Source organism: Onychostruthus taczanowskii, unplaced genomic scaffold (assembly GCF_017590055.1).
Source record: "Onychostruthus taczanowskii isolate IOZ18803 unplaced genomic scaffold, ASM1759005v1 scaffold17, whole genome shotgun sequence".
NCBI classification, from domain to species: Eukaryota; Metazoa; Chordata; class Aves; order Passeriformes; family Passeridae; genus Onychostruthus; species Onychostruthus taczanowskii.
This window is the reverse complement of record NW_024498906.1, coordinates 7,996,958-8,022,064: the sequence shown is the minus strand read 5'-3', so window position 1 is coordinate 8,022,064 and position 25,107 is coordinate 7,996,958. Positions and strand designations below refer to the sequence as shown.

General features: G+C 41.9%; 1 protein-coding gene across 3 annotated transcripts; it reads right to left on the bottom strand.

Annotated features, from left to right (window-relative positions):
• Positions 1-3,508: 3,508 nt before the first annotated feature.
• Positions 3,509-25,085, bottom strand: XK (X-linked Kx blood group). Of its 3 annotated transcripts, XR_005952307.1 has the most exons (5): positions 24,750-25,085; positions 16,261-16,523; positions 10,269-11,110; positions 5,694-5,858; positions 3,509-4,127 (listed from the first exon to the last, which is right to left on the bottom strand). XR_005952307.1 is itself a non-coding variant. In XM_041399974.1 (4 exons), exons 1-3 carry the CDS (start codon positions 24,992-24,994, stop codon positions 10,284-10,286), a joined length of 1,335 nt encoding a protein of 444 aa, XP_041255908.1. In that variant the 5' UTR covers positions 24,995-25,085; the 3' UTR covers positions 5,628-5,858; positions 10,269-10,283. The 3 variants fall into 3 exon arrangements, 2 of the variants coding, with proteins under 2 accessions (XP_041255908.1, XP_041255907.1); XM_041399974.1 differs by lacking the exon at positions 3,509-4,127 and having other exon boundaries at positions 5,628-5,858; XM_041399973.1 differs by lacking the exons at positions 3,509-4,127; positions 5,694-5,858 and having other exon boundaries at positions 7,195-11,110; positions 24,750-25,084.
• Between the last annotated feature and the right edge of the window lie 22 nt (positions 25,086-25,107).

Here is a 25,107-nt window from a genome sequence, read left to right as displayed (position 1 = left end):
AAAAGAAATGCCTGAACTCAAAAGAAAGGGCAGAGGTGCTGGGCCCTTCCACAGCCAGTGCTGTTGTGCTGCTCCCTGATGCCTGTGAGTTGTGCTGTTACCTCTGAAAGTGACATGACAAGCACAGCAAACTTTGCCTGTTGTTGCAAGTGACAAATTTGAGTAGAAATGATACCAAAACCACCCACTCATCACCCCTCATTTAATTCTGATTGTTTCACCTACTAAATGAATGAAATATTTTTGATATTACAAAAATCTGAATGTTTTATACTTTGTACTTATTTGGAAAATGCATCCTGTACAAGAAAAAAACCATGTTGTCAGCTGTTTATTAATTATGTAGGAAAGTAAAACTGAAGTATGGAAAAAATTCAGTGCTATCTCACTCTGTTTATAAAATTTGTTTCAAGCTACTTGATTACACAAAGCATTTTTCATCCTTCTTAGTGCTCAAAAGTTCAGTCAACACCAATCCTTTTTCAGCATGAAGTATTGTAAAAGTATTCATGTCTCAGGGTTCTTCCTTTCCTCGCAGTAATTTTTTACCTCACAGTAATTTTTTACCTCATTGCTTAGGAATTAATTTAGCTCCTCTCTTGCTCTGCACAATAATGGTCTGTGTATTGCTGCACAAATTTAATGCCAGGTGCTGGCAATCAGCCTAGGGGTTTCACACTGTCCCTAAAAGGGACAATGAAAAATTCTGCCAGTAAAAACCCCCAAAGAGAGAGTGATGTGAAGAACAGAGTGAGAGATCCAGCTCCTCCTTCTTGTGCAGCAGGGGGAAAGCCAAGCAGAGACCTTGATTAACCTCTTCAATTTTGTAGCCTGAAGTCTTTATTTTGAATGCTGTGCAATCACTGTTTATCAACCTTCCCTTGATCCTACACCAAAGAGAAGAAGCAAACAAGGGACTTGTCAAGCTGTCCTCTCTGAAAAGACTCTTCACATGCAGCCTGAGGCTGTTACTCTGTGCGCCTGCCTTCACCCCAGGGAATGACACAGCCTGAAACTTCTGCTCTTTCTGTTTTGTTTACAAAATAAGTGATTCCAAGCTGAGAGAGCAGAAAAGGGGATAGACATGAGCCAGGGAAAAACATGTCAATGAGACTCCAATGACTGGCAGATCCTTCTAGGTCCTTGCTTTACACTAACTCCCAATGCAATTCCCTGCTCCAGTACTTCCCCACACTGTCCTTTGCAATCATCATGAGAGACCCATGTGCTGTATTAAAAAAAATCCATGTCTGGTCCAGATGCTGCTTGCCACACCAGTCTTGGCTTGAAGTCAAGCAGCACCACCACAAAATGTACCAGAATGGCTGCACACTGCTGTGTTATTGGAAGGAAGAGACACCACCAGCAGCATGTCCTAAGTACAGACAGAAATTTCATCTCAGTAAGCAGTCAGTGGTTTCCAGGAAGAGATGCAACAGCATCACCTCCCATGTATAAAGGCAGAGGCAAAACTAACCTGCCTTTGCATAGGACTGAGGGAGAGGGAGCCCAGATGGCATCCTTTGGGCAGGGTACCAGCTTTATCATCTGCTAATGTCGCTCTGGAACACAACCATCACCTGTTTGAGAGACTTCTCTTCCCAGGGCTGCAGATCCACTTCGTTTACACGTGCCGCTGATAGCCGAGGGTAACTTTTCTCTGCCTGGAGAGAGGGACTCCACCAGCGATTTCCCGCTCAAGAAAACACCTCGAAAGACGTGAGAAGAGGGACGGCAGTCTCTCCTGTGCCCGAATCACCCGGGTCGGTGGTTCAGCAGCCCCGCGGTGCCACCCGCAGGCAGCGCCGGCCCGCGCCGCTCCCGGGGAAGGAGCTGGAATCCCGCTCATCCGTCCCGAACCTTCCCTCTGCATGCCCCTGCCCTCGTGTCTCCTTTACTGCTGCATCCCTGCTCAAAACCACCTTCCTGCTTTTCCCTCTCTTTCAGTGCTGGGCTATCAAATCCCATTTCTAATTAGCAGCTCCTGATCACAGTTTGGGAAAGGACTTCCAGAGCTCCTTGGCTCACTTTGTTCTTCCCAACAGGACCTGCTGCAGCTGTGTTACTCCTGACACACGTTTGCACCCCAATTCCACAACCAGAAATCAAAGAAGTGCCTCCCAGCCTGCTAGCTCATGCCCATGGTATCAGTATAACTCCACATCCACAGAAGTATTCCAGCATCCCCCTTCACAGCCAGGAACAGCCCCCAGGTGTGAACACCTCAGTGCCCAAACCCTGCAACACAGAGCAACACTACAGGTCTTTATAATGCTGCAGTTTGTCTTGTGAAATACAAAGGAGTGCTGTGATAATTCTTTTGCTGATTTTTCTCCCTCCCAATCCTCAGTGTGGATGTGTGGGGGTGACCCAGCTCTGTCAGCAGATGACTGTCCACAACCGGACACCTGAAAGACACAGCCTTGGTTTTATGCCCATTTTCAGTAATATCAACAGAGGAAACACTGAGGAATGATGTCATATTTAATGGATGTGTCTAAGCAAGATAACATGATACAATAAATTATGGCACCAAGGATGAGGCTTTTGCTTTAAAATTATCTTCCAGCTAGATTACTAAAAGACAGTTCATCCTTGTGCCAAGATTCAGCATGAAGCCTATATGCTGCTAAATCATACCTAAATTGCCTCTTGTTATAGAATTACACTGCTCCAGCCATACAATTGCTGAATTTATATGTTTCCCTTCCTTCATTTGTCTTGATAAAGCTTTTTTACTTCAGGATTTTCCCTGAAAACTTGGACACTTGCCTGAGACTATCTCACAAACCCCTATCTGGCTTAAGTTACACTCAAGAGAAGTTTGGAAGCACCCATCCATCTCTCTGGGATCAGTGAAGACACAAGTGTCTGATAATTTGTGTGTCCATATTTTAGGTTTTGAACTGGAATGAATTTCTTCCAGGTTAAATTACCACTGGATGAGTTGTTACTAAAGCCTCCTGTTGTAAGACTGTTTACAGCAGTTTATTCATATACACAACCCCCTCCCTCCTAGCATATTTAGCACTTCCAGAGAAATCACTATGAAAAACAAAACTTCAATGAGTGGGTTAGATTAAGGACTACAGTTTCCACAATATTATTTATTCATTTGATTTCTTGTATTTATGATTTCTTAAGTTTTGATTATTTAATCATATTCTGCTATTTTCACTGCTCAGGCTTTCAGGGGAGCAGCAAAAGGCTGGAGGTACCTCATTTCTTTCTCAACTGGATTTAGAGATCCTCTCAGTCCTGTGCCAAAGCTCGAGAAGCTGTGTCCACCTTGATCAAAATCACATCTGTTGACTGCTAATTACAGTGACTTATGACACTTTCTTTTGTATTAAGGGACACAATCTCGTCTCACTGAGACTTTTGCTACCTGGCAGGGAGAATCTGCCAAATCGTACTCCAATCCTGTGTCAGTATTTTCTCTCCCCATACAAATACACTCCCACACATGTTAAAATTTAATTTAGTTTTCTATTACACTAGAACTTCTTTTGAATGAGTGAAACACTTAAGACTATAAACAGTTTGTTGTTTTTAATTTTAGATCTCCCACTAGTAAAACTCCTCTTTCCCTGGTGATTTTTTTTTTCTTGCTTGAAGAGACAACTGCTGTTGTGCCCTGGGAAGAACAGTGATGTATGGGTTATTAAGGCAGCAGCTTAAACACATAAGCCCTTGACTGCTAAAGGACACTGTAGGGCAGGTGATCAATGGTTGATGGCTAATGGATTCCTGCTTGGTGCCCCTGGGGGCTTCCACTGCATTTTGGGCCAATGGTAAATTTTGGTGAAGAGTCAGCTGTCACTGGCTTCTGAGCTGTTTGATGAGTTAATGCTACAGCACTCTGCAGCCCTCCCTGAATTTGCCTTACCATCAATCCTCATGGCACAACACCCACATCCTTGCTGAGGCCCATAGTTCACGGCTAGGCAGAAGTAATTTTTCACTTATTACATTCCTTGCCTATTCTCACCTGTCTCCTGTAAAGTTTTCCCTTTTCCTCTCCTTTGAATCTGAAGAAGTTTGGTTCATTTCTGATCCACACACCATGAACAAGGCTTAGCACAGCCAGTGTCCCAGGTTTCTCCAATCAATTAGCTTTTATCTTTCTGTGAAGAACACAAAGGCTTTTTCAGTACATCCTATCTTTTCAGCTGATGAAGACAACAGGATCAAAGCAGGAATCATCCAGATACCCAGTGGTTAAAAAAACTACCTGACATATTGCATGGTCCATTGCTTTTGTTCCCATGCATAAAGAAGGTGGAATTGTGTAAGCAAACTGCACATAAAATGTCAGTGGTAACATTTCTATTCTGACCATTAGCATTTTGCCTATTTGTGTTCAGATGCAGAATCAGACTAATGTGTGTACTACAAAACATTTCATACATAAAATACACATATAATTACACATTTATATATATATATGTATTACATATATACAAATACATATCATTTACATATAATTACGACTGCTGGTATTAAAGTAGTTGAACAAAAAAGATAGATAATGATTTTTTTTAGCATGATGCTATGTCCTAGATCAGAATGGCCTTCACAGTTTCTGCCTCACTGTTCCTGGATTTCTTTCTGGGGTTTTCACTATGCCTCTTCAAGAGCATCAGCGGGGAAATCTAGGCTTCCCCTCAATGCAACATTTTTGTCAGTTGCCACACACATTTCCATAGGTTTGCAGTAACACTTAATTTTTTTTTCAGGAAATATTTCTCTTTCTTCTGTTTGGTATTTTTTCTCCTTGTTGCTTAAAAAAATAAGAAGGGCAAGAAAGACCACAATAAACATGATGTTTAAACTTCATTATTGTGCTTTTGTAGGGCTCTCTTACTTTCCTTATAGTTCCAAAGTTGAAGCTCCTTCTTTTAGAAAACTCCATTTCCCCTCTAATTTTTTTTTTAATGACACCTGGATGCTTTTGAGTTACTGCACTGCCCACCATTATTAAAATATTTAAAATGGCCATGAAGTATTGATGCATTCCATGAGTTCAGCCCTTTTCATTGCCAGGAATGTTTGTCTCCAAAAGAGTAGCCCCACTGAGAAATCTGGCTGAGCATTTCACGGTGCCTTGTTTCTCCATTTCTATTTAAAATAACCCCCATGAAGCAGCAGAGAGGGAGGAGGAGTAGCCAGGACACCCATTCTGAAGAATGTAACTGGTGCTGTGAGGGCCAGCAAAGGCAGAACTGAAGCAATCACAAGCACCTCTCTTCTGTTTGCAGTCGAGTCCAGCACACAACTTACACCATTTACAAGAACTGCAAATCCATGCATAAACACACCAAAATGCAATGCTGGCACCTCGTCTGTAAGGTGCTGGCCTATTGTTTTTGACATTTACTTCCCACTCTAGAAGGCAGATGTGAATTAATCTTCACCTTGACTACCTCTGGCATCGCTCTCCATCTAAATCTGCTCCTGATCATTTTCCAGAAGGTGTCTGTGGCTGATTAAAGCTCTGTACTGACAGGGCACATTAATCAGATGAAACAAGTAGCTGATGAGAGACATTTCAGAAGTTAAAATATGTAACATTTATCTGCTGTTATTCTGTGTGCTCTGTCAAAATAGGAATTTCAGCAATTATGAACATGAAGGCACATACCCTATTTAAGACAGGCTGGTCCTAGTTCATTAAATCAATCAGGTCTCACCTTCAGGGCCAAAAAGTTACAACTCCGATGTTATTCCAGAAGGATCTCAGTAAGCAACATCCAGCAAATTAGCATCCATCCTCTGCTTAGGTATGTTTTCCCATTAATGCTAGTCTGTTATTAGAAGCCTTTACAAACATATGCATTCACATCTGAATTTCCCACCTGAAAGGCAAAATTTTCATTCCTGAATACAGACATTCACCATTTCCATAAAACTTTATTTCAGTGGTGAGAAGTTTTCCTTCTACCTGAATGTAATAACAAATTAAAAAAAAAAAAAAAGGATTAAACTGTCTATTTTTTCTAGGATATGAAGTTGTTCATATCAGTTCAGTTCAGCTCTCAGTTCAGGGCAGAGATTCAGTAAGCTTTCATATTTGTCATTCTGAAACACTTACCCTTCATTCTTAGTCTAATTTTGGGGTGACCCCAAGACCTAACAGTTTTATGATACATTTTTTTCTTGGTCAGTAGGAAATTACATAATTTTTAATACATCTTACTTTTCAAGTCTTCTGTCTCTGGTAAATCAAACTTACCATCTCTGCCATATTACTGTATGTTCATATTTCTGTGATGATTCCCAACTGAGTTGAGGCACTCACTACAACTTCATTTTAAAACACAAGATTATGATGTCTGGCTTGCAAACATCTGAGTTCAATGCCCTGTTTTCTTTGCTACATAAGACCTCCAAATAGGTAAAAAGTGATAGAAAATGGTTCATTGTTTTATGCAAGATATTATCAGCTACTATGGGGAAAAAATAAAAGAACTACTTCTAAATGAAAAAAAAAAATTAAAATTAAAATTACAGTTTAACAGTCCCAAGTATCCACCAATTCTATGTTATAGGGAGTGCCACTCTTACTAGCACACAGTAGTGTCAGTCACCACCAGGACTTCTAAAATCTTTTCTCAGTGCTGTGTAAGCGATGTACACACATTATAACTCGTTACAATGTATCTAATAACACCATATTTTAAAAATGTGTGTCTGTTTTATCTATTTAAATTTAAAAACACTTACATGTGCTGCAAAATTTTTGTGCATTCCTATCCCTCCACAAAAGTCCTCAGCGCTGAATTTGCTAGATACTCCCAGGGTCAGATATAAGTATATGGTGAATCCAGATGAATGTAAAAGAAGTGTGAGAGAGGAAGTTAAAATACTCTTTATAAGGTAACAATTTCCTCCCAATTCTCACTGTAAACCAGCTAAGATTCTCACACTGACAATGAATAATCTATACTAATCTTGTTCCATAAAACACTGGCCTCTTAAACAGGCCCCCCTCTTACAAAATGTTCTTCTGAATAGCAATGGAAGCGTGTGGGTACAGGCTACTAAATCAATCACACATTAATACTTCTGTCAGGTCTTCTTGAAAACATTGCTGCTGCTGTGTGGTGACAGATGACAATCAGCTCTGTTACCTTTACTTTGGATTTTCTGAAAGCAGCACACGAAGAACTGACACCAACACAACTTGAGGGATAGTTTCAACATTTTAATTAGTGCTGTTTTACAAGTATAAAAGAAAACCCATGTGTCAGATCTTGTATACTCTTATACACACAAATAACCCTTGCTGAACCATCCTTTGTGTGACTCAGGACTACTCAAACGAGTAGAGTTTTCAGCAGCAGCCCTAAACCCTTCCATGGAACACACAGGCCCCTCTAACATTCATAGAGGAGAACAAAAGCACAGTGAACTTGCAGCAAGAGATCACTCATTCACACACAGACAGACTCTGTACTCACTGTCCCCTCCATGCAGCCACTGGGTGCACTGATAACAACACCCTCCAGATTGTCATTATCTGGAGAAAAACTGTCTCTCCCAGCTTTACAGCACACTTCAGAAAAACCAGCTGCTCCCTTCAAACCCTGGTCTAACACATCATCGTTGTGTCTCCGACTGCCTCCTGCACCTTTCCACCAGCAGTGGCAGCACAGCTGGATAAACCACCCCACGCCATGGTGACACCAGGCACTGCACAGGCAACAGCCCCTCGTGCTGGTGGAGTGCTTCAACTGTATTTGGTTATTCTGCACAACTAAGGCAAAACCATAGGACAGTAATAGAATACATATAAACTATTTTTTTCCCTCTCATAACAGTGATTTAAATATTCAGCTCCCTATGCATGCACTTCAGGAGACTGGTATAAAAATAAGAAGTAATATGACACACACTCTAAATATGCATATACAGTCTTCTGTGAGATTTAATGGCACTCATTGTGTATTCATCCTGGGCTTCTGGCTCTGTAACTCTCCTACATTTGCCTTCACTGCAGCACGTACCTGGCTGAGGTTTGAAGCTTTCACTGTTTCCAAATGGCACAATCACAACTGCACCACCACTTACAGTCCCCAAACTCTGCTTTAGGCTCTCTCTTTAGATATGAAGTACTACTACATATGAAGTTACTTTTTAAATTTTCTCCCAAAGACTAATGTTTCTGACCTGGGTGCTTCTGTAGATAGGCAGCCACTGTAATTCCCTGATTATTGATATTGATGAGTGTCCAGCTATAAAGACAGATACTCAGTTTGGCTAAGAACACCAGAAAATTTGAGCCTGTGGGCTGAACTCCACAAGGCTGGAAGAAAAGGTTACATTCTCCCTTGCTCCTTTAACTCACTACTGAAAAACAAAAAGCAATAGTCTTTTACAACTAGAAAAGCACAGAGAAACCCTATACTGTAGTTTTACATACAAAGGAACAGAGAAACACAGTCGTGTTTTCCAGGAGTCACTTCACTGTTCTATTCTCCTCAGAGAAATTACAATGGAGGTGTTTGGTGTCTTCCCCAGATATGAGGTACATTCCCATGGCAAAATCAGGCCAAAAATCCCGTTACCACCCACCAATAATTTAATGGCATCTACATACACATACCATATATAGACACACATTAAGCAAAATGAAAACATAACACCATAATAAAACTGAAATATGAAGACATTAATTTACACTGTAGTAAAGAAGAAAATAAAAACAGGTTATGTCTTGGCAGCACTGCAGGTGACATATTTAATTAAAAATTACCCCAGACCTGAGTTTGAGACACTTCTAAAACAATTATGCTGATGTCATCCCTACTACAAGCTTCACATCCTGCATGAGGACAGAATGGAGGCTAAGCTTCAAGCACTGGGAGATGCTTTGGTCATCAATTATTTGTTTCCATGAGCAGCCACAATGTGTAACACTCAAAAGAAATATTAGGAAGGTGCAAAGCAAACAAAGTGCAAAATGCTTTCACTTAATTTGTGAAAATACATATGGGTCTGTGCATTTTCACTAAATTCTTGTGTTCATCTGCTAAAGCTTTCTCAGAAATTTGAAAAATACAGAAACACTTTTATTTGTGGTGATGTATTGCTGAGAACAAAAAGTCAATGACTTCCATTTTCTCTTTCAGACTTCAGTATCAGGGTTGTGATACTTCTGAGGTAAAGTCAGAGGGTTTTGAAATAATGATATTAAACAAATCATAACAAATCACAGCTCAAAAATAAGGAATCAGTGTCTTCTATCCAGCCCAAAAAGTCAATGAGCTGCCTACATGGTGCACTACCAAGCCCCTGACAATCAGGGTAGTGCTCATCTCTCTAACTTCAACCATCTAAAAGTCAGATGGATAGTCAGAACTAATTGTGAAGGCATCTGGTTAACACTGAGTAACAGGTCTCCAGAGAGTGATTCATATCACCTGCATTTTGACATGGGGTGAGTCACTCCCTGCAGATGTGCACTGGAGAGCATCTACATGGCTGGTACACACTGTCTGCCCAGCCTCTAGATATTTATATAAAGTGATCACCACCCTGACATCAGAACATCACAAAGTATTAAAGAAATAATAATGAAAGAAAAATACGCTATTCCAGAACATCACAATTAATGTGTTCAATTTAATTCCCTTACTAACAAGCAGCAAACATGAAGGGTGAAACAGTGCAAAGCCAATAACCCCTCTGTCCATCCTCAGTAACAGTCACATTTCTGTTTCAGTGCTGGCTAATTGGGTGTTTCATGGCAACCCAGACTACAGTGCGTTGTGCAAGTCCAATTCTTCTACCACTGAGAGAAGTATTATCTCATTACACTGATTAGAGTGTAAAATAGTCTGCAATTTGATCAAAGCAGACCACAGCTACAATCCATACATTGTCCAGGTCTAAGCTCTGTTTCCATGCTAGGGTGACATGCTGTGGGACATCCTATCTGAAATAAAAGTCACTGCCTTCCATCCTCAGACTTCCTGAGTAAGGTGAGCATCAGGACAGTTTCTGAATGATGTCTCCCATAATGACTTGAAATAAGTATGTGATAATAAACTTATGTGCAAAAATGCTCTGAAATAGAAATCTACAAACAACGATTGCTCTCCGTACACAAACACAAATATTCATACACTACTCCCCACAAAAACAGGCATGTCAGCCATCATGCAGTGCTACAACTGCAAGAAAGAAATCCTACCCACAAGACACAATGTCTAAGATACACAATGCTCCCAGCAGGTGATCTGCCACCTTCCAAAGGCACCTACTTGCTTCCAGTTGTACTAGGCATTGGAAGAAACACTTTGATGAATACTCCTGTTTTGAGAATCTATTGTCTTGCTACTGCCCCGTGTTTCATCAGTATTTTCAGGAGATTTCATCGCCACCTTGCCTGTCAGTAGAGTGGATTTGTGATGCTGGCAAATAACGTAGAGGATCTTGAAACAGGACAGCAAAGCTTCGGTAATGCTGGAGGAGAAAAGTTTTTTGCAGGGGTGACAGAACTGGTAGAACACCAACATGAAGAAGATGCCCATGCAGTAACCTATCAGGAGCTGCAGGAACACCATTGGGGCACAGACATAGAGGTAGAAGTCAGTTCTGAAAATGTACCACATCAGCAGGAGGAAGGCGTTCTCCATCAGCCGCACGATGTAGTACACGGTCATGCGGTACCAGTTCTGGGATTTGCTAATCAAGTCAGGGTCACTGAGCTCCACCTGTGCTGCTGACCAGCAGAACATGTTAATGCCAGCATACAGGAACGTGAGAAGGCACAGGACGATGGTTGTGCCCACCCTGCTCAATTCCTTCTCTATGTTCTCAGGAAATGGTGACTTGCTAAGCCAGAAGAGAATCCAGGGGTAGAAGAAGAAACCTAAGAAGTTCAGCAGCACGACGACGAAAACCCAGATTTGAAGGACTGAACCGAAAAGCACCAGCACCGTGACCCGCGTGGCGATCTCAAAGCTCCTCCACATGAATATGCAGAGGTAGGCAGCAGGTTTCACACGGATATTGTAATCATCATACTTTATCTTAATGGCCAGGATGTTGCAGCGTAAGGCGCCGTAAACGATCGACAGGAGAGAAAGCACCATAAAAATACCTACAAAGAGAAAAGACAAAGCAGGACCTTCAGCTTAGCAGCAGACATTCCATCAGGGGAGTGCAGGTGCCGTTATTGTCACTGCGCTCCTGGGGATTCCCAGCAGGATGCAATGCCACGGGAGCCATTCCCAGCCCCTATCTGTGTGAAGGAAATGAACTCTATCCCAGTCAAACCCAGCACATTACTCTAATCCTACCTCCTATTTTAGTCCCTGTTGGATATTTATTCAGGAAGCTGGTAAGAAAAAGAAGGCACATAACAGTCATAAGTGTCTGTCCCTCCTCCCCCTGCCCAGGGCTGTTCATACACAGGCAGGCCTTGGTAATTTCACAGCTCAGTCATTACAGTATCCAACTTGCTCCCAGACTCCTACAGTACTCCACATGGCACAGGGGTGCTACTCCCTTTCCATACAGATGAAAAACTGCAAAATAGAAGCTGAAACTTTGGAGTAACTTGCACATGCAGATAACTTGGTCCTTGTGACATTCTGTGTTGAAGCAAATCACAAAAAAGGTATGTGGTACAGCTCAAAATTGAAAGCTGAAGGAATTTAAACCCAGCACTGTCCACATAGTCTCTAACTGTGTAGGGAGATATTTACTCACCTGCCTGTACTGTTTTCATATACATCAATTTTCTTTATACACCCATCTGTATCTTCCATTTAAAAAACCATTCCTATTAAAAATGTCTTTAAATTCAGATCAATTTTCAGTACCTCCCACCTATCCAGAATCCCTGAAAGGAAGGTTTCACATTTAAATTCTGCAGAAAGTGAAGGCAGAGACCAGATGTTACCTGGGGGGAGGGCGTCCTGTCTTGCCATATTAAGTAGGTACAAATGTACATGAATAGTGGACACAGAGAACAAACAAAGTGCTAACTGCCCACAGGTTTTTTTTGTATTTGCATACATAATTATATAAATATTTATTCACAGTTTTTACTAACAAGCTGAATAGCTGATATTGCCTCAGATAAAATAATTTGAGTTTGGAATTGTTAATTATGTCAATTACATTTGCAATGCTTAGCAACCAGTGTTTTCTGCAGCCTTCAATTAGTTAGTGTGCCAATATCCTACAAATAAACATTTGTATCCTATGAATAAACCAGATTCCCTGTTTTGCTATAGCTATATGACCCAAATTATGAGGGTTTGGCCTTTTTTTCTAATTATAAGTCACTAATTTCTAAGCAATCCTTTGGAATAAACAAGTGTATTTTAAGACCCCTAACAACTTTCTAAGAGAATAAGAGAATTTTCACTATCATTTCAGCTAATCTCTTTTCAATTATGACCTACAAACACCTCTGAAGTACTTTGGAACATAATTAAGACTTTATATCTAATTTTCCAAGGCACTCAGTAAGGTGACAAGCATTTATCATTTTATATGGTAATTTTGTACATGCCAGTTTGGTGGTGCATATATTCTCTGAAAATGTTTATGTTGAAATTGCTAGTAGGTAGTCAGTAGCTTTTACATCTTTCTTACAGCACTGAATAACGTCTCTGAAAATGACTTAAAAAACCCATGTGACAATAAACCTATGTGCAAAAGACACACAGAGCTGGGCATTTTTAATTGTTATGTCTTGGAAAAACATCAGCTGAAAGCAGAAGAGCAGATGAGTTCAGTCAAGAATGTTGCTTGATCTCCTGTGGTGTTTTACAAAATCTTTCCTGTAGTTTTGAGCTGTAAAAGAACATAAATTCCAGCAGCTAATGAAGCAAAAGAATGTTCTCAGAGTTAAAGGAACATAAAGATGTACCCACTGGGGACTGAGTGCTGCTGTGCTGGAACTCTGCTTGCTTTCTACTTTGACAAGCTGAAACATTGATCTTATTCCCCAATTTCACTTTAGGGAATCTATATTAATCTCAAACCTATCTTATAAATTCAAACCACCAAAAGAGGCATTTCTTCATTGATACAACACAAGTCATGCTGACTCTGATTTAATACACTAGTCCAGTCCTACTCCCTTCCTAAAAGCTCATCATTGTCACTAAACCTTCAGTTCAAACGTAATTTTTAACTCTGTGAGAAAGATGGTTTGAAGCAACCGCAAAGAGAGTTACCAGAGGGTAACACTGCTGCTTTTAGTCATCCTGAGCAGGCAAAGAAATGTAAATTTAAAAGGCAAAGTATTTTCCCCTGGAACATTTCCAAATCCTCCAACAGTCCTTATAAAGGTATTTCTCTTCTTCCTCTTCCCAATAGGCTTTTTCTTACAAATCAGAGGTGGACACTCACAGAGTCATCCAGGGAGGCACTGATTTGCATTGTTGTGTTTTGCTATTACATCTGAAGTCCTTTCAAGACCTGGTCCTTCCCACTTCAGAAACTGCTAAGACAGCGAATTCTGCTCTAGATGAGCTACCTCACAAGTACCAATGAAATCTATTCTAGATACTATAGTTACATGTATACAAAATAGAACTAGGACTCATATTAGGCTAATACATGTGGGTTTCCAATGTTTTATTACATCCAACACTTTTACACATTTCATGATAAACAGTCACCAAAGCTTGATGTTGCTCATCACTAACCTCAAGCGTTGGTCCTGCTTTTGCAACTCTGGCTGTCTTGATCTTACATTCTTGGCAGACTATGAAATGACAATTTTGAAGAATGCCAGACACTGGCAAGACTCCAATAATCCAGAAGAAAACATTCAGAGAAATTAATGAACACCATGAAATACACAAGAAATTTGAAGCATGGCTCTGGCTGACAAAGGGCTAGGCAAGGATGCATGCTCTTTTCAGAAGTGTTCAAACCAACACTGGAAGCAATAAGGAGTTTCAAACAGATTTGAAAGGGACAAGCCATGCCCCCAGCATGATGGTAAACAGCTTCAGGTTCTCAGGTCATACTGACCTCATTACCCTGAACAAGCAGAATTTACACAGAATGACAGGGTGTGTTGGAATCCAGAAAAACAACAGACTGATGAGGAGACAAGACAAAACACGTGGAAATCAAAATACAAGACAGTAATAATTATAACAGATGCAAATGGAAGAGAGCCTGAAATTTGATGGACCAGTGTCAAAGAACAGGGAAGCTGAAGACATCTGAAGTGTGGAATAAGAACTGGGCTGGCTGGATGAAGAGATTGCAGAAGGTTTCAGTGTATCAGCAGCTAGGATACACACAACGAGAATATGGCTAGGACTCTTGTTTTTCTGATGAATGAGCTCTAACAGATACTGACAACATTCCTAACACTTTTTTTTCTTTGCATTTCTGTATTTTAGAATTACATCTGTATGGAGATGGTACTGGGAAGCATGAAATAACTGCTGCATTTGAAAGTGGGTTCACCAAACTCCGGTGAGCCAGCTTATATTTGGTCATTTCACTCAGGGAGTGTCACTTATCAGTTTGTGATCATGACTTATCTCAGCAGTGACGGAAAAAGCTACAAGCAATAGAGCCTTACAAAAGATTATTAAATATGCAATTATCTAATCATCTAGAACACAGGACTTCTCTTTGGAAACCATGACCAGTAAGGAAGAAAGACAATAAAAAGGTGACCTTTCTCAAGTAAATGCCATCTACAGCAAAGTGACTGGAGATTTTGCTAATTGCATCGTTCAGCAAAGGATTCAGCCACATTGTCCTCATCCCACATCACAAATGCCATGGTGATTTGAAGGACCTACCTTATTATGAAGAGCTCAGGGACTTGAAGGAGTAATGTCTAACTCAGGAACTGGAAGGAGTAATGTCTTTCCAAGAAACTACAGCTAGGATGTTCTGGTTTTGGCTGGGGTAGAGTTAATTTTTTTTCTAGTAGCTGTTACAGTGATGAGTTTGGATTCAATATGAGAATAATGTTGATAACATACTGTTTTAGTTGTTGCTCAGCAGTGCTTTAAGTCAAGGATTTTTCAGTTCCCCATGCTCTGCCAGTGAAGAAGTACACAAGAAGCTGTGAAGAAGCACAGCCAGAACAGATGACCCAAACTATGCAGAGGGATATTCCATACCATTGGTATCATGCTAGTGTATGAACTGGGGAGAGTTGTCTGGGAGGAGCCAATTGATGCTGGGGGATGGTTTATGCATCACTTGTCTTTCTTGGGCTTTATTCTTTTCCCTCTCTCCCTCCACCCCCTCACCCCTTTCTCTCCCCTTCATTACTACTGGATGGTTTATGCATCACTTGTCTTTCTTGGGCTTTATTCTTTTCCCTCTCTCTCCCTCCACCCCTCTCACCCCTTTCTCTCCTCTTCATTACTACTGCTGTTATTATTATTATTATTGTTATTATTATTATTATTACTATATGACTTTATTTCAATTATTAGCTTGTCACCTTAGCCTCAGCCTCCCTAGCTGTGAAGCTGGTAAAGATCCTCTCAGGGCTTTAGAGATACAAGAGCTATTTAGTGTTTCAGTGGAAATGCACCTTCCACTTCCTTCAAGTTCACACAGGTGCCAAAGTCCTTTCTCACACTGAAAAGCTCTTTGGCCCATGACCAGCTGGAGATGGTTCTCCATTTAGCAGTGAGACAGAAAACCAAGAGCATATCATGGAAGCAAGATGCAGAGTTCCACAATAAGACACATGTCCTGGTAAGCCCACGTTGGTGAAGGCTTAACAGCTTGGGTCCAGAGATGAGATGACCACAGCTGCATAGCAGCTTACTGAGTCCTGCCTTTTGATTCCAGAATCAGAGTGTGGCACAAGTAAAGACAAGTCATGTTCTCAGCTCATATTTTAAACTGCATTCCTGAAAGTATGTGTTCCCTAAGGCAGCATGACAAAACATGCTCTGCAGTGTACCCCAAGGAATTTTCCAGAAAGTTTAGCTCAAAAAACAAAATGGAACAGAGGTAATTAAAAAAATTCTTCATTAAGACAGCTCGGTCCCTCCAGCTGCCTCCCTCTCATACCATAATGGCCACTTTATCAAATAATTGTTTTTACAGCAACCCAACTGTGCTACAGAAGGTGTCAAAGTCTAAAACATGATGATATAAACTCAAAAGCAACATCACCATCAAAAGCTATCAGGAAGATGAAACCCATTGCAGAATACTGGTTCTTGTGCAGGGCAGCTACGACTGACTGCCCTCCCACCCAAACACCAAAAAGGTCATAGCAACAGCTCCACCTACTTCTGGCAACCGTGACCTCCTGCTGCAGGACACAGATGTAGAGCTGGAGCGTGAGCTGGGGCGCTGAGCCGAGGAACGCCTGGATCACCGAGGCCCTGCTGAACGCAGACCTGTGTGTGCACAGCTTGCCTTCAGCCTGTCCCACTTCCTTCTCTATTTCTTCTGAGTACCCATCCTTGGGCATCTGCCTCTTCTTTGTGATGCTGACATAGGGATCTTCAACTCTGCCAGCACGGAAGTAAATATAAAAGGCTTCCACACACCTACAAGCAAACAAGTAGATAGAGTAACAGGGAAAAATGAAAGAATGAAAGGTCTCCCCACTTCCTGGTACTCTAAGCAATCACATACTAAGTCCTAAGCTATTTTTCATAGAGCAAAGCCTGTAGGTTTTCTCCTCCTGGTGAACTTGGACTATGACAGATTTCATTCTTTAAAAGAGGAATTACATGTTACTAGAGGGCAGGAACCTGGCAGTGCCCTTTGGGCTGCTTGTGGTACTCAGACTTGGGAGGAGGTTTAATTATTTTCTATGAGCTGCCCTTGCTCTCTGCTGCCCCATTAAAGTCCTTTAACTGCTCATCCACTACAAGGATGACAAATCCAGGACCCAAATTGGAAGTGTGTTTCTTCAGACACTCATGTCTTTTTCTCTTTATTGATACACCTGTGACATGCTAATGGGACGTGGCAATAAACCCACTTTTCATACCTTTGCCTTAAAACATCTGAAGGGAGAAGGTCAAGGTACAAGCAGATGCACACACCTCCAAACTTTACCAAGCAATGGTTCAAAACACCAGTAACATGCCAGACCAGTGAAAAGAAGCAGTTTTGAGCCTCACAATCCTTGAAGTCAACATTATTTTTTTTAAAAGGCACAAGAATAGGAGCTTTAGTTCTTAACTGTGTTCATGTTTACTGTACTGTTAAAGAAATATTAAATATAATCTGGCAAAAAAGATTCTAACTAAGAAGATGGAGTCTTTCCAGTTGCTGCAGCTTTTCATACTTTAAACACAGTGGGAGCCAAACCCTCTTGTTTATAAAGGTCTAACTTACTGCCAGCTAACTCCCAAAGAACAATCTGGAGCCAGCACATACACTTCTACTCATAAATTACATATTGTTACACTATTTGCTGCATTCACCCACACACAGAGACAAATTCACATATTCAGGAGAGAACAGAAAAGTTGTCTCCAGAAAATGCTGCAGCAACAATGACAATCTGGCTCCTGGAGTATAAAAGAAGATAACAGCCCCAGAGAGATATCTGCAAGGAAAGAGCATCTCCCGCAACTTCCTTCCAATGATTGTTTTTTGACTGGCTAAAAATTTATGAAAACTAGTTCAGAGTTTTCATGAAGTTTACTCATGAAGAGTAGTTCTCTTCTAAGAGAACTGCTTGGGTATGAACGTGTCAAGGGCAGGCTTGGACATCACACAGGACACAAAACACACTGGGAAATATTCACCCTTGTCTAGGAAGTAACAACAAGCAAGGAACAGGTGAAATCACAAGATGAAGGGGAAGGGAGAAGAAAAAACAAGTTTACTTCTGTTTATTTTAATAAACTTTACTTCATTTTTTCCTCTAACTGGACCACTAGGAAGTTCCAACCACTCTAAATGAAGAGCAGTTTTGGGATTGTATAGTACTATTCCTAATTCACTAGGCTTCAGCTATCATTATGACTAAAGCTATTCAACATTCCTGCTGCTCTGGATGCTCCATTCACAGAGGTGACTTTCTGTCTTCCCCTCATTAATCTTTTCACTCCCTGTCAATCTTGTTCCACATGAAAGAATCCATACAGGTAGAAATAAAGTGTGAAAAATTAATAAAGCACTGTGGCTTTATGAAGCCAGCACAGATTCTGAAACCAACAAATTGATTTTATTCCAAAAAGAAAGATCCCAGACAATTTTTGTCTCATTTAGTATTCACAGCCATGCATTCACCCTGAGCTGAGGGCAAGTCTGAGTATATTATGGAAAACTGGATCTCAGTATCAGGCTTTGAACTCTTGCCATGTGTGATTAGAAGAAGATATAGTCTAGGGACCCATCTAAAAAATATGCAGTGATCCCATTAAAGAGATCAGATTTATAATTCTACTGACAATAGCAAGCATTATAACCAACCAAACCCTGAGTTTTGGAGCAAGCATTTGGTTTTTATTTATTAGCTGGGTATTAAGTAGCAGTATATTGCTTGTGATGGGGATTTTTTGTCCATACAGAAAAGCAAACATAAATGGTCTGATGAGCAAACCTTAGAGCTAAATAGGCCTTTTACCACTACAACAGAGTAATAAAAAATGCTATATGCAAGCTTTCAGATTACATTGATAATGATGCCCATTTTCTCCCAGGCCCCGCCAGTCCCACGCAAGAGTGTTTCTGGAAGTCAAGCCATCTGGGACAAATAACAAATGCACTCAGGATCCAGCTGGTGCCACTGGCCAAGCAGGAGCAGACTGGCAGCTGACACACTAGAGAGAACAAGCACCAATCTAAAAGGTAAGGAATAGAGTGTGGGAGGGGTGCATGAATGACCATGCAGGTGAGAAGGGTGATAAAGAATCAATGCAGATCATGTTGCTGTGTCAGACTGTGACTTTGTCTGTGAAGTACATGCTGAGGGGATTGGGCATCTTGTCGTTAAATGAACTACCTGGCTTGCTCTTTTTTAGCATGAAACACAACTAAGAGACAATGCCAGAAGGGGTTTGCTCCATGGCAGCTTTCCCCCACAGTTACAAGCTCCTGCAGCATGGTGAATTCCACAGAAGCCCTCATTGCTGCTCTGCTCCAGAGGGACAGGAGTGAGAGATCCCAACTTCTGCACAATCCATCTCCTGCAATGATGTTTAGGGCCACTTTAAGAGCCCTTCACAGGGTGTCAAGAGCAGAAAACAAGCAGCTGGCTGTGTCCTCTGCATGTAAGGCACTGACAACCACAGCACAGGCTCTGAAGGAATTAAAATTGCTCTGAAGAAAAAAGTCAGATCTACTTTCTACAGTGAAAGTTAAGAGGTAAGAAAAGGATGGTGCTGCTTTCTCCTCTGCTGCCATATCCTGGCAGAAAGAAGAGCCATACTTTTCCAGAGATCCTGATGGTGCCCACAAAGAGTGATTCAGCCCCAACACATTTGTCTTCTACACAGTAAGTAGGAGGAATAATCCTACCCTTATATACTTGCTGAGAATGAGCACCTCATTCCCTCTTTTAATCATGGATGTGTGGGATTGGAACACAGGCAAAATAATGGTGGTGTGAAGAGGGAGAAGGCAATGAAAACAGGGAACTTTCCACACTCAACCAGCACTCCAAGAACAAATATTTGAGACCTATCCACACACACCCTCTGTAAATGTACAAGCAGATTTCTCTGATATGAAATTTTCACTAATTCCTTCTCTTCAGAGAAGTATGCAAAAGAGACTTATCAGTCCTGCAGATTTACTTACCTGCATCAGGCAAAAATCTGCTCCTCACTCATTGTTCTACCAGCACTGATTTCTTGTTCACCTCACCATGGATACCTAACACATCTGCTCAAGAATAAAGGAAAGAAAATAGCCTGAAGATAGTCTAAACATATTCTCCCATCTAGAAAAGAGGGAGGCACATCAAGAGTTGTTAAGTTTAAAGCTAGGAGGATCTCCTACAGTGAGGTCTGCCGATGAAGTCCTACAAGGAAGGGAAGTTTTTAGACCTGCTCTATTTTGAACTTTTAAGCAGGTCACCAGCAAAGAGAAACTACTCACAAGGGACAAGGTTTCTGCACAATGTCACCGAAACAGTATCTGCACCATTAGAGCTTATTAGATTTCAAACTGCAGAATTAGATGCCCAAAACATGAACGACTGTAAAAAAATGGGGGTTTTGTTTTTTCTTTTTATTTTTACTTCCTGCAGCTCACAGAATCAAACTTTGTCCGTAACAGCAGCTCCTCTGGCAGTCAGATGCAAGCTTCCTCCTGCATCTGCTGTGCTGCTGTCTACATGGTACACAGAGATAGGTAATTGTTTCTCCTTATGCCTTGAGAAACAAAGCCTGATCCCATTTAAAAAAAAAAAAAGTCTATTGTTTATATCGTTGTCCTATTATAACCTGAGGAAAACAGTCATTAGTGTTCTATATAGGGGCCTGTTATATTTACTTGAGATTTGTTTTGCAAGAGTTCATCCTTCTGCTGACCCAGCCCTGCCCTGACTGCAACTCCTCACACAGAACAGGTCGGGCTCACACTGCACTAACAGAGCACCAGGGAACAGAGTTCCAAAGACACCTGCAGTCACTCAAACCTCCATCTCCATGAAGTTGGTACCAGAAGGAAGCACTGCCAGGTTCACAACAGTTGGTTTTTCAGTACAGTCTTCATTAAATCAGGTGGGAGGAGTCTCTGCATCCAGCAGACTCAGTCGCAGCACCACCAACATCCCCAGTGTGTTAAGCCCTGACTGGCCAAGCCAGTTTGTTGGATATCTGCACTTCAGCTCTCGATCTTTTTATTACTTGAAGAATTTAAAAGGGCAAGCAAGTTAACAGGGGCTTCTCTGGTGCCTATCATGAAGGGTAAGTACAAAAGGAGGCTCAGGGGGAACATTATTGCTCTCTACAACTCCTCAAGAGGCTGTAGTGAGGTGGGGATCAGTCTCTTCTCCCAAGATAACAAGAGACCTGACAAGAAGAAATAGTGTAAAGTTGGTCCAGGGGAGGTTCATGTGGATGTAAGTAAAGATTTTTTCACTGAAAGGGCAGTCAGGCATTGGAATAAGCTGCCCAGGGAAGTGGTGTGATCACCGTGCCTAGGAATGTTCAAAAGGCATGAGAATGTGGTGTTCATGGACATGGTTGAGTGGTGAACACAGTGGTGCTGGGTTATCAGTTGAACTCAATGATCTTAGAGGTCTTTTCCAACCTAAACAATTCCCTGATTCTCTGAGGAGTTATTTACACTTAGAAGAAATCCTTAAGTGTAGAGCAGTACACCAGCAACACTACATCCAGTAATTATCTATTGTAATTGTACAGTGCTTAAAATCTCAAGGTGACCTCGGTGCTACAAGTGCCACCCAAATGAAGGGAACACAGAGACAGACCCTAGCCCAGGATCAACCTGAGCCAAAAAGCTCATCATGATCTTCCCTAGAGAAAAAAATAATAAATCTCTCATTGACACTGGCTACTGTTTTAAGTATTTTTTTCTGTTATAATTTGTAGTGTAAAAGAATCTCCTTTTGCAAAAAAAAACAAAAAAAAAACAAAAAAAAAAACCAAAAAAACAAACAAAAAAAAAAAAACAAAAAACAAACCCAAATACATCTTTTAAGCATCCAGACAAGTGCATTCATAAGGAGTGGCACTGACCTGAAATGCTGCAGGAATCCCCATGATGCCCAGAAACCTGCAGTCACTTGGTTCCAGCCAAGTCTCTGCAGAGCCTCTGGCACGCCTGCATCCTAAGGATCACAGCCAGGCTACTAAGGGGAACAGGAATTTTGCTCTACAAATTGCTCCAAATTTATAGAGAAACTCCTAAGGAGTGGGAGAAGAAATTGAAAAAGGGTACATGAACAGTACACCAAAAGTCCTCTCTGGGAAGAGGGATGCTACCTAATTTTAGTCCTTCCAGTGGCAGCAGCAGGACAGCGAGTGCCTCCTGAGCAGGTGGAGTGTGGGTGTTTGGGGAAGGTGGTGGCATGCAAGAAGGTTCTATGAGAGAAAGTACTTTTTTTCCATCACTCAGATGATTCAAAATAGGCTGAATCATTTGGCTTGCAAGGCTAAATACCCTCCTTCCCTGCCAAGATATTCCCAAACCATTCCCCAAATCTAAAGGGGTTCTTTTTAAGGAAAAAATCAACAGGGGAAAAAAACACCCTAGATTTGAAGATGATGAAGAAAAACTCACACAACACATATGGGCTGATGGTAAAGCAGTGCACAGATATCTGAGTCTTTAAGTCTGAACAGAGAAATCCTGACTATTCTGTATCAAACCAAACCAAACAGAGATAGTTAAAAAGTTGTTGTTAAGTTTCTGTTAAAGCCTGCCAAAGCTGCCAGCTCTCTTTTGCAGTATATCATCACACACAGCCTCAAGGTTCTTAAACGTTTCATTTCCCTGCCACAAGCAGACAGAGCCTGGGGATGCTCTACTGTCTGTGTCCTATTTGACCTAATTTGACCCAGCCCTCCCTAAGCAGCCCTGGGCTGTGCCAGGGAAGCACAAGAGTCCCAGCAGGGAGGATGGAGCCAGACTTCACACGAGGGAAGCAGATGACAGAGCAGCAGGATTCTCTGGAGCAAAGAAGCAGAGGTTTGCCTGAAAGGATGGAGTAAAATGCCTCCAAGGACAAGGGTCCTTTTCAGCTTACAAAAAATAAAAAAGTCCCAGTGCAGTGATGATACAACTAAAATATACTTTGCCTTCTAGCTATCATCCATACTTTGTGTGTATGCCAGTCCACCCAGGGTAGAAAGCCTCCTGTACAGAGCAAGGAAAGGGAACATATTTTGTGTGCTGAAAACACAACAGCATTTACAGTGCAGAGCTGTATCTGACAGGAAGCAATCAGTTTCCTCTTCTGACAGATACAGCAATCTTTAGTTGCAGGAAGGCAAGGAAGGAAAAAAACCCCAAACCCCAAAACCCTTTACTGTCTGTGTCAGATCATTTTGACTTCCCAGACATTTGTGCTGTATCCTACAAACTGACACATTTCCCTAAAAGTAAAGAGAGCTTGGATAGTATTAATCTTTTAATTTGTAGAGTCCTTCCAGTCCTTCCAGCAGCAAATAAGTTTTTCAGGTAGCACTGTGCTGTATCCTACAAACTGACACATTTCCCTAAAAGTAAAGAGAGCTTGGTTTGTATTAAACTTTTAATTTGTAGAGACCTTCCAGCATTTAGCAGAAAATGAATGTACTCATCTATTTAATTAGTAATTATAATTCCAGTCATCCTGGGTTTAGAGAGAGGTCAACATACATCACTTTGTCATGCCTAAATGACACCTTGGGGGACTATGGCACCACAGTCACTTGTGCTGTTGGCATGGCACAAGTATGCTGCAGCACATCCAAAGCATCTCAAAGGCTCCTAGAAATGCTAAGTTTGTAAATCTTTGACAGAGGAAAAAGTGCAGAGTTGGCAACACACTAGAGGAGAGGCGAGGGCTTCCATATGCTCACTAGTTTTACAGCAGTGGCTGCAGCTGGGAGTTCACCAGAGAGCCGGAACTGCGTTCTGCACAAGATAAGATTTGTGTTGTAAACTGAAAACTTGATGTTGAGAAAGAAACAGAAAGTCAAGTAATGCTTGGTGGTTGAGGTCAAAATATAAACCTATGTTTCTTTTGTATAATTAAAAAGAAAATACTTCAATTTCTTCTTGTTGCTCAAATCCTTTGTCTGCTTCCTCACATATTTTGGCTTGACATTAGATTCTTTCCTCATCTTACCTCAATAAATTGATTTAGAATAACAAAAGTCATGTACTTAATTTTTGATAGTTTCTTTCTCTTTGGTTCCTCTCTTATTTTCCAAAAAAATGGAAGCATTTTGTTCTTAGTTTTTAGAAAATCAGAGCTCTTTCAGAACTGTTAAGCCACATCTTAAACATCTTTAAAATATTAACAAAGCAAGCAAAAAAAATCCACGCATAGTTATAGAAGAAGTCCATGTTTTTGAAGTGTAAGATATTTTGCAACATCCAAACTGTTCACCTTTCCTTAGTGCGAACAAATCTTTATTTTACACACTATTCAGGAATTTCAAAAAGTTGGTGATACTTCTCCTAGCCTCTACTACATACACACTGCATTTAATTCCCTTTCTTTTTCAATAAAAGATTTGAATATAAATTTAAAATTAATGCCCCCCCCAGAAACATTCTGTCTTGGAGTTGCACACTGCTGTAACTTTTCATCTATTTTTTTTTTCCTACGGGTATTTTCAGTGAGACATTGAATTGGAATAGAAAAAAAATCTCCAAAGCAATTCGGGGCGGGAAGCTCAGGTTTGGAAGGAAAGACAGACTAGAGCATCACTGATGTTCCAAGACGCACGGATGGGATGGGTACTATCGTTGTTCTTAACTCGCAAACGAGTGAATAATCTCCCGTTCTCTCTTGGGAGTGATCTGAGGGCAAAGCCCTGTGGATGAGGCAGCAGCGAACAGACACGACCATCTGCAAGAAGCCACAGGGATGGAAACCCAGCGCAGAGCGGGACGCGGAGGGGCTCTCGTGGCTCCCCGCTGCCGGGCAGGGCTGAGCCCGGCCCCGGGGGTCACCCGCAGGTTTGTGCCCGAGGCATTCCCAAAGGACCGCTGCTCTCTCAGCTGCGGCAGGACGCGCCGGCGGCTCCCGGCGGTGCCGAGCGGAGCGGCCCCGCCCGCCCCGCACAAAGGCCGGGGGGCTCCGGGCACCCCCGGCCCCGGCCCGCTGGAGGCGGCGCGGACTCACCGACCTGACGAGCGGCCCCAGCTGCAGCAGGTGCAGCAGCAGCACCAGCGGGCGGTCGCGGCTCACGTCGCGGTGGATGAAGACCAGGCTGAGCTGCACCAGCGCGCAGGGAAGGAGGGCGAAGAACAGCGTCAGCGTCTGCCACATGCGGTTCCCCGTGTCGCGGTACCCCGCGCTCAGGCACAGCGCGGCCGCCATCTCGGACATGAAGAGGACGAGGGAGATGAGGACGGAGCCCGGGAATTTCATCGCAGCGGCCGCCCCAGCCCGGCCCGCCCAGCCGCCGCCGCCGCGCACTGGGGCCCAGTCCCCGGCAGAGGGAGCGCCGCGCTCGTCGCCGGACCGCGGCCTCTGCAGGCTGA

Coding starts and splice junctions, on each gene's coding strand:
- XK (XM_041399974.1), bottom strand. CDS start 24,994: ATGAAATTCCCGGGCTCCGTCCTCATCTCCCTCGTCCTCTTCATGTCC. Junction 16,524..24,749: donor CAGCTGGGGCCGCTCGTCAG/GTCGGTGAGTCC, acceptor GTTTGCTTGTAG/GTGTGTGGAAGCCTTTTATA. Junction 11,111..16,260: donor GGAGGTCACGGTTGCCAGAA/GTAGGTGGAGCT, acceptor TTCTCTTTGTAG/GTATTTTTATGGTGCTTTCT.